The following is a 9,913-nucleotide window of genomic DNA, read 5'->3' on the forward strand; positions in this document are numbered from 1 at the left end:
TCCATACAATGTTCCTGTATTAAGAGATTTTTCCACTATGGATTAAATATAAATTATTCCTAGCCTTTTGTGACCTCTGAGAATTTTTTTATCACTCCTTTCTCCTGTCCTGTTATACTTTCCCTAGCCTTGGGCAACTTCTTTTCTGAATTTTGTTCTCTTCCTTTAAGGAGTAATAAATTTTTATTTGGCAGGTAATTAAGTTACTTAGGGATCACCTTGAGTCTCTCAAATTTCATTCTTAAGCTTTGTTAAAGTGTGTATGCATTTAGACCTCCTTCTAAGGCGTGACTTTTCTGACGTCTCTCTATTCAATTCCCAAAATATTTAGCAAGGTTTTTCCTTTCTGGCTGATTGGAATTCAAATACCTCCCAGCACTGTGTGAACATTTCTACTTTATACATCGAATATATAAAACTCTCAGAATTTCTCCATTTATAAATCCCTGGCAGTTTTTCTTTTTTACCTCCTCTAGTACACATGCATCTACATCCATGCAATTATAAACCAGCAAACCTTTCATTTTAAAAGGCTTATGTGTATATCTTCAGGAGCAGCACGGTAGACAAGAAACTAGAGAAACTACCTGATGCTAAAGCCAGTCTTTTGTAGAAGACAATTTTATGGGATGGATGGTGGCAAACATCCAGAGGAAAGGAAATCAGGCTGAATTTCTTGGGACTATTGCAAGAAGAAAAAGAAAACATGGAGAGCTGGCCTAGACCTCAAAACTGATCCTCAAGTCAAATCAAATAAAAACATCCGTCTGAAGTTTCTCAATACCAACTGTAGACAATTTCAAGGTGACTGGCTGGGACTTGAGGTACAGTGTGATGATAGCCTATCATTTTTCCAGAAAAAAGAAAAAATTGGGTTAGAACCATAGCCTTCACATTATTATAATAAATTTAATCAATAACCTGAGCCCCTATATGCAAGCATTTTATATGCTTTGCAGATTAACCATGACTAAGAACTAACTTTCTTTGATTTTGGGTATTCTTCCAAATTACACAATCCACTGAGTTCCATTTATCACCTCATATAATTATTCCTGGGCAGAGCATTATCAAAATATATCAAGTCAGAAACTGGCTTAGGGTATGCAAGTGAAAAGATTCAGCTAAATAGCAACTCAAATATAAACAAAGGAAACAGGCCTATAACACAGTAAGCATTTAGAATGGGTCCGTCCTGACTAAATAAACATCCTGAATTATTATTAAGGATCCACTCTAAGCAAGATAATCTCTAAGGTACTTTCTAATTGTGAAATATTATTTTGCCTTATCTATCAAAAATAACTGATGGCTTATTACTACACATGTTTTACAGACTACATTTCTGTCTTTTCCTACTAAAAATAAATATTTCAACTTTTGTCATCATCCAAAGGTGCCACAACTTTTATTTGTTTATCAGATCATAAGACCCTACTGCTACATGACCCTGGACCTAGGCAGCCTCCACAAAAGACTCAGTGATGTTATTTAGGATGCATTTCCTTGCTGCTTTGTGCAGGTAGCTTTCGCATTGTTGCATAGACATTGATGGGAACATCAGTGATTGTCAGGCAATGACTTCCATGGCATCTTCGGAGTTGCCTGAGTAAAAGGGCAGATGACATGCAGTTAGACACCACAAAGGAAACTTTTCAGAGCACCAGTTTGAGTGCATGTTCAACTGTTTTAAATATTTTTGACGTCTTTGAATGTCACAAAGTAATTATAACAAATGTTACAAAGGAGTTATAGGGATTGCCATACATTTAATCACAAGAAATTCATAAATACGAAGATGACCCTCCAAGTGTTCATTTTTAAAGATATGTCATGATTGCTAAATGATAAAAAAGGCAGGGGTGCATAGCTGTTAAACCCAAGTGATAAGACCAAGACAATTCATATGTATATGTACCGTAAAGTCACTTCAGTTGAGTCTACTTAAAAATTAGAATATTTGTGGAAAAATATAAAACTGAACATATTATTCTATATACTATTCAAATGTTAATAGAATCACAGATTTAAAAGAGCCCTTAGAGGACATCCTATATTATAAAAAGCCTGTGGTTATGACACCCTCACGTTGTAACAACTGATCACTGGGAGGCTGCATGCGTGGCAGGCGTGCGCGGGAGAGTGGGGGCTTGACACTGCATCCCCACAGATGCTGGAGGTGGCCTTGACACTGAGTCCCCACAGGCGCTGGCCCAGACTCTGACAGGAGGGAGGAGGGAGCCGGATGCCCACACCCAAGACTTGACTCTGGGTCTCACGGCTCCAGCAGGACTTGACACTGCATCCCCACAGGCAATAAATTTATGTATTATTTTCATATACATTTTACTAATTTTCTTTCATCTCTGACACTTCTATTATAGAGAAAGGGCAAACAGCAGTATTAAAATATTTCCTCTAATTAATTCCCTTTTAATGTGCATGAATTTTGTGCACCGGGCCACTACTCTAGTATAAAGATACATCTAGTGCTTGAATTTCCTTTCCAACATTCCCAGTAATTAACCAACGTTAAACATTTCTAAAGATAAGTGCTCAGTACTTCCCAAAGTAGCCTATCCCATCCTTGAATAACTCTGATTTTTAAAGTACCAACCTTATTAAGCTTAAATGTGTGTTCTAGAGATTTTCAAGCCATGAGAAATCTAACAATGTAGTATTTGATGGTTTGCTATGTTAAAAGCAGAAAAGTGGAGCAAATTCTATTATAGTTTTCTTCAATTTTGCAAAAATGATTTTGTTTTATACAATCTTCATACCCTATATCACCCTCTGCCAAAGTCATAGTGCCAGTGAATATGAGGTCTGAGTCTTCATATTTTTAGCCTTATGCCAAGAACAGTGCCCTGCACATAACAGCACTAACGGTTTCCTTGTTTAATTGAAAGTTATCTGTTCTTGAAACTATCAACAAAAACAATCTAAAAGTTTATAAAAGAAAAAGAATAAGGAAGAGGAGGAGGAGAGAAGAAGAAGAAAGAAGAACAGGAGGTGGAAGAATTGGCCTGTCATTAGACTTACAGAGGTATAAGATACAGACTCTATGCTAAGAAAACCTAAGCTCTGTTAATACTAATTTAATAACAGCAATGTTCCTGGGCTTTTTTCTTCTAATACTGAACATCAGCTGAAGCTTGTACTGATGAGAGCCATTACACATTTCCTCAGTTGTCAGGATAAGAAGACTTTACCTGGCTGGTGATATCTCTTTCCCGTTATAAGCAGCACCGGAGCTCAGTCCAGGTTCCAGCCCAATAGTAGAATCTCCTCCTTCCACTGGAAACGTCCGTGGCTGGGTCCCAATCCGAAAAGGCATAATTCACTGAAAACCTAGATTAGAAAGATATAATAATGGATGGGGGGTGAATTGTCTTCCAATAGTTGTTTGGAATTTTTAATGTTACTATTTTGCTATAGGCATATTCCAGTATTCTGAAAATGACATTTTAAAATATCTATAAAAGTGTATAAGAACTATATAATACAACAATTCCTTACATAAAATATTAAGTCTTGCAACAAATGCAGACGAGCCACTAGGCAATAAAAGTAAACTGTGTCCTACAATTAACATAACTGAAGTCCATTTCTGCTGTGTGAAAAACTATTCCGTTTGCATTTATGGTTATTGTGATCAACAAGCTTGAGCCCCTACTCCTATCTCCCACTATCTCTCTGCCTGTCTAAGCCCTTGTCTTCCTTTGAAGGACAGCTGAGTTTCATATCACCATAGGATCTTCAGCCAACTCTTCTGTTCCTAGTTATCATTCATTCCCAAGTTTCCTGCCTCTACATTTACAGTGCATTAGTTAAGAAAGTGTCTGGGGAGAGTTGGATTGACTATGTGATCTTAGGCAGAGTACTAGTACTTAATCAAGTATGCTTCCCAAAGATAAATTGAGAATAATAATAGAATCTACTTCCAGGGTAGTAGTAAGGATTAAATAAGATAATGCATGTAGTGTGGTACCTAACACATAGTTAGTGCTCAATAAATGTTAACTATTATTATTAAGCAGATGCTCTGAGCATTATTAAATATATATGCATATATAATCCGTACTAATAAAAGGGTAATATGCAAGTGGTCGGGACATTCTCACGCATAACAACCGGTCAGCAGGAGGCTGTGTGCACAGCAGGCACGGGTGGGCGGGGACTTGCAGCATCAGGGACTTGCATCACGCTGTCACAATCCATCACCAGGAGGTCTGGGGCCCATCAGAGGTGAGCAGCTCCGCTGGGGGTCCGGAGGCCTCCGCGCGGCCTGGAGGTGGGGCCTGGTGGAGGCCTCTGTGTAGCGAGGCCTGGGGGTTCCGTGCTCCACGTGGTGCGGAGGCACGACTCCCCCCCCCCCCGGCTCCAGCCTACCTCTTTGGGGCAATCCATCGAGGAGCCCCGGATGGGTGGGCAGGGCCTACCTCTGGGGCGATGGATTGCGGGGCTCCTGCACTGTGACAGGGCACAAGCCAGGCTGCCCCCCCCTCCAGTCCACAAATTTCGTGCACCGGGCCACTAGTGTAATATATATGTAAAACACACAAACACACATATATACACAGAGAGAGCTATCTAAAATAAGCTCCTTACTGCCTACGGTTACCTCTGCCTGGGACTTTTTCCCAAGCCACTGCTCCCACCCTTTATTTGTTAGAGTCAACTCATTCATTGTCTTAATTTACATTTCACTTCCTCAGAGGAGCCTTCCATAACAGCCTTCCATAATATAAGTTTTCATAGCCCTCTTTACCTCTGCTTTGGAAGTTATCACTCTAATTCAGGATCTCTCAACTGTGACACTATGGACTTTGGGGCCAGATAGTCTTTGTTGGGAAGGGAAGAGGCTATCCTGGACACTGTAGGATGTTTTGCAGCATCCAAGGCTTCCACCCACTGCCTGCCAATAGCACCTGTCCCCAAAACTTGTGACATCCAGATGTTGCCAAACGTCCTCTAGTGGAGAAGGAAGGGGTGAGGGGGAGATCACCTTCTGTTGCGAATCAGTACCCTATTTTGTGTTTTTGTTTAATCATTGTAACCTTATCCCATTCCATGTCTGTCTTTGTCACCACTGCCTGGCACACAGTGGGTAATTAACAACTCTATCTTGTACAAATGTGCATGTCTTCAGCAAAAGACAGGAAAAATGAAAAATGTCTTCCAACTGTTTCTTATACCTAATAAGTAAATGTTTATTGTGGTAATAAAAAAACTAAATCAATAAAGCCTAGGAATTTGATTATTACATTATGGTTTTTATGTACTGGGTGTCAATTACTATGGAAAAAATGTTTATGCTCAATGACACGTTAGTAAAAGCTATGGTTTAGTATAACTATCTTATGTAGATATTAAGTTTTAGCTAACTGGATCAAGGATACATAGACTTACCAAAATAGGCCGAGTCTGATTCCTGTAGAGGTGAATAAATCAACTGCTTCTACTGACCTTCCATAGAAGCCTGGAATTGCCGAAGGAATGATGATCAAATGTTCCAGTGACACCCAGAAATTATGACATCAGAAGATTCTTTTACATCGTTTCCTACCTGTTCAGTAATAAAATACCACATTTCATAGCTCCACCAACAACTTGAAACTTAGCTAAAAATTTAGTGTCTCTAAAGCTTGTTTGAAGGTTTATTCTTATTGTCACTGACTTGTTTATTTTCTAATAATATAAAATATTTTAATCTGTGAATATATATATACCTATTTTAGACAGTCTAATCAATCTGCACAAAATCTCATGATATTCTTGTCACTTTATATCCCATTTTCTTCCCTATCTTTATCTTCCAGACTTCCCCTTAACTAATAACACAAATTATAAATCCTATATACCTATACCCTCATCCCATTTCAATGGCCTCAAACTACACCTTTACAAATTTCTCTCTAGCTTACCATGGATGATTCTTTACAGCTCTCTCTAATACTTTTCTGTATCATTAAAAGAGCCTTGAAATTCCCAAATTATTGCAATAATGACAGTTGAGAAAGGAAGAATACATCTTGTACTGTCCTCTCTATTCTGTTCCCTGGACCCTGAAGTTCTCCTCTGTTCATGACATCTTTTCAGAGGAATGATAATCAACTGTCCCAGTGACACCCACAAATTATCGCATCAGAGATTCTTTCACATAGCTTTCTACCTGCTAAAAAATAAAATGTCTCAATTCATAGCTCCAACAACAAGCTGAAATTTATCTTCTGGACTTCTCTCCTCTCCCAATTTCCATATCAACAGTAATCTTGCTGAATATAATAATTAAGTTTAAACCTTAAGACGGAACTTTGCTCTTCAACCTTTTTTTTCAATTTTCATAGGCTGATGACTGAACTATAAAATGTTAGCAAGCGATTTTGCATTTAATGAAAATCTTTTTCAATACCTACATTTTATGTTAAGTCCCTACTGCTCTGTTTTCAGGTGATTATGTTATAGGAAATTGGCATTTTACATAATTAAGTTGATGTTAGACAAAAATCTTACCTCTACCTTTTTTTTCTTACTAGGGTGCTATCAGTGAGTAAATGATCACAATTTTAGCTTAGAGAAACTATTTAACTGACTGTGTCATAGACAAATTGAAATAATTGCTGGCCATTGTTAGGTCATTAGGACCTAAACATCTGATCATTAGGATGGGAAAATTTTGTAATAGTTTACATTTTTTAGTGAAGACGGCAGTGGAAAAATAATGGGTTTGGCATCAGAATTAGGTTTGAATGTTAAGACCATGTTAACTCTGAGACTGAGCAAATCACTAAAAGTTTGTCTGTAAAATAGTATTAATTCCTTGTATAGAATTGTTTTTGAGGAATAAAAAAGTCTAACATAGTAAAGACAATGTCTGGGATACAAAAATTAAATCAGCATATTCTCTCATCTCGTTGCATAGTTCTTGAAATTAGATTGTTGAGGCATGATTTCACTTTTTTGGGACCAATATATCTTTAAACTACAAAGTAAAGTCTCTATGTGGGATATTCTACTGTGGAATAGTTTTTAATTCCTCTAATTTACCTTTACTAGTTTATTTGGCACAAGTTATACCAAGTTTCTTCTTTTAGCATGAGTGATATCATGAAACAAACCAAACAGTAGCCTTAATCATAAAACTTTCTAGAAGACAAAGTGAACTTGACTTTCTAGCAGATCTTCACAAAGAAATGAATAAGTGAAGTCTAAATGATGGGGGGTGGAGGGAGGGGAGGGAGGAGATGGTGAAATCTCTAAATACTCTCCTCATAAACCAAGAATAATGATCTTTCAATTCTCAGAATATTGATTCATGAGATTCAGAAAAGGAATGGTGTTTGAACTGGTCATATCCTAAGAAAATAGATCCATTATTAGCATTCACTCATATAACAGATAATTGTTGAGAATCCACCAGCCAGGCATGTGTTTAGTGTTGAAAATAAAATATTGATAAAAGCAAACACAGTGCCTGTCCTAGTGGAGTTTACAGGTTAGGGCAGGGTATGTGCTGGACTAAGACTTCAAACCTAAATCTCAAAGACAAATAGGCATCAACTGGATGGAAATGGGTGGGAAGAAAAGACATTGAGACCCGCCGAAACCGGTTTGGCTCAGTGGATAGAGCGTCAGCCTGCGGACTGAGAGGTCCCAGGTTCGATTCCGGTCAAGGGCATGTACCTGGGTTGCGGGCATATCCCCAGTAGGAGATGTGCAGGAGGCAGCTGATCAATGATTCTCTCTCATCGATGTTTCTAACTCTCTATCTCTCTCCCTTCCTCTCTGTAAAAAATCAATAAAATATATTAAAAAAAAAAAAGACATTGAGACCCTTAGGGAGGGGAAAAACAAAGGAAATAGCCTATGTAAAAGTCATCTGCCAGTAGAGCGGACAAAAGGAAATCTGAAAAGACAATCGAGAAAGTTAAGAAATAGGTCAGAGAGATAAGCAGAAGTTAAACCATGCTGAGATATAAATCCAAGTTAAAGATTTTAGACTTTATGAGCAAGGAAGTCCCCAAAAGAATTTTAATCTCTCAGGAAACATACATAGGTTTCACTGATTTTTCTCTATTAATTTTCTGTTTTCTATTTGATTTTCACTCCAATCTTTAGTATTTACTTTTTTCTGTTTAATTTGGGCTTAATTTGTTTTTCTTTTTCTAATGTCTTAAAATGGCAGCTTAGGTCATTGACTTGAGACCTACCTTCTTAACATCAGCATTGAATTTTATAAATTTTCATCCTAGCACTACTTTACCTTCATTCCACAAATCTTGAAATTTATTTATTTTATAATACTAAATTTATCTGTTTCTCCTTTCTATTCTGCCAATTTTTGCTTTATATATTTTGAAGCTCTGCCATTAGGTTTTTAAATATTTAGTAGTGTTATGTCCTCTTCATGAATTAAAACTTTTATTATAAAATATCCTTCTTTATCCCTAGTAATATTCTTTGCTCTGAATATGTTTTGTCTGAAAGATATATAGGTACTTTTTTATTAGTGTTAGTATAATGTATCTTTTCCAAACTTACTTTTAACCTATTTGGTTTCTATTCAAAGTGTCTTTTTAAATACAGAACATATAGTTCAGTTTTGCTGTTTTTATCTATTTTGATGATCGCTGACTTTTAATTAATCAAATGTTTTGATTATTCACATTTAAGGTGATAAATATGAATGAATTTAAAACTGTTCTCTTGCCATTTGTATTCTATTTATGTCATCAGTTCTTTGGTTTTTCTTCTTATTCTGTTCTTTTAAAACAACTGAGTATACTCTATGAATCTATCTTATCTTCATTACTAGTTTATTGTTATGCAATCTTTGTGTTTTGCTTTGCTTTGGTTTAGTTTTGATTACTTTAGGTTTTACAGTATATATTTTAATTTTCAGTCTGCCTTCAATAACATTATACCACTTCATATATACTAACAGAACCTTTCAAGAGTATATTCCATTTCCCCTCTCCCATCCTATTATTTTTTAAATATATTTTTATTGATTTCAGAGAAGGGAGAGATTGAAACATCAAAGATGAGAGAGAATCATTGTTCCGCTGCCTCATACACTAATGGGGATGGAACCTGCAGCCCGGGCATGAGCCCTAATCGGGAATCCAACAGTTGAAGTTCAACCACTGCAGCACATAGGCTGGGCCACCCTATTATTTTTGTCATATATTTCACTTCTACCTAGACCATAAACCCAACACTGCATATACATCAAATGTTTCCATTTCATCTCTTTCATCAGACTTCTATCGACCCATTTCCATCGTCATCCACTGAATGCACTTATAGTCAGCATTACACAGTATTTAAAAGTCACAGTAACTTGAGCATTCCGTGTGTATCTTCAATTAGATTCTAAGTTTCTCGGAGCTGGGGATCTATGTCTTAATTTCTTTTGAACCCTCCAGAGAGCCAAGAAGTGAATGAACTTCTGTTCCATCTTGCCACGCCTGTCGGTCTGAGGTTTCTTGGTGCCCACCCACATTCTTCGTTTTCTATCAGAACAAAGGGCTTGTTGGACAGAGACGCGAATGCAGCACCGAGGAAGCTAAATAACGGAATCTGACGCCACCCCCTACGACTGAACGACTACCCTCTACACAGGGCCCGCTGACAGTTTTAGGGCACAAGGTTTAAAATCCCGCTCCCCAGCCTAATCACCCGCCAGTTACCCGGGTCTCGGGCGCTGCCAACGCGAACGGATGTTGACAGGGCAGCGAGGATCTGCAGTCCGGAGGTACCGTCGCTATGGTAACAGTGAGACGCGGGCGTACTTGCCGGCCTTCTGACGGAAAGTCTTAGCCCGAACCTAGACAACAAGGTCGCGACGGCAGCCATGGCAGCGACTGGCGGAGGCAGCGTGACTTACGGCCGCCCTGCCCCTCGGTGG

At 38.0% G+C, this 9,913-nt stretch overlaps 1 protein-coding gene across 3 annotated transcripts; it reads right to left on the reverse strand.

Moving 5' to 3' along the window:
* Positions 1–202: 202 nt before the first annotated feature.
* FAM229B (family with sequence similarity 229 member B) lies at positions 203–9,851 on the reverse strand. 3 transcript variants are annotated; one of them, XM_036318263.1, is made up of 4 exons: positions 9,696–9,851; positions 5,470–5,569; positions 3,213–3,351; positions 203–1,605 (listed from the first exon to the last, which is right to left on the reverse strand). In XM_036318263.1, the coding sequence occupies exons 3-4, from the start codon at positions 3,335–3,337 to the stop codon at positions 1,488–1,490; spliced, it is 243 nt and encodes an 80-aa protein (XP_036174156.1). In that variant the 5' UTR covers positions 3,338–3,351; positions 5,470–5,569; positions 9,696–9,851; the 3' UTR covers positions 203–1,487. The 3 variants fall into 3 exon arrangements, with proteins under 3 accessions (XP_036174156.1, XP_036174155.1, XP_036174157.1); XM_036318262.1 differs by having other exon boundaries at positions 5,413–5,569; positions 9,696–9,848; XM_036318264.1 differs by lacking the exons at positions 5,470–5,569; positions 9,696–9,851 and adding an exon at positions 4,125–4,324.
* Positions 9,852–9,913: the final 62 nt, after the last annotated feature.

This window comes from Myotis myotis, unplaced genomic scaffold (genome assembly GCF_014108235.1).
Source record: "Myotis myotis isolate mMyoMyo1 unplaced genomic scaffold, mMyoMyo1.p scaffold_m19_p_7, whole genome shotgun sequence".
Taxonomy (NCBI): Eukaryota; Metazoa; Chordata; class Mammalia; order Chiroptera; family Vespertilionidae; genus Myotis; species Myotis myotis.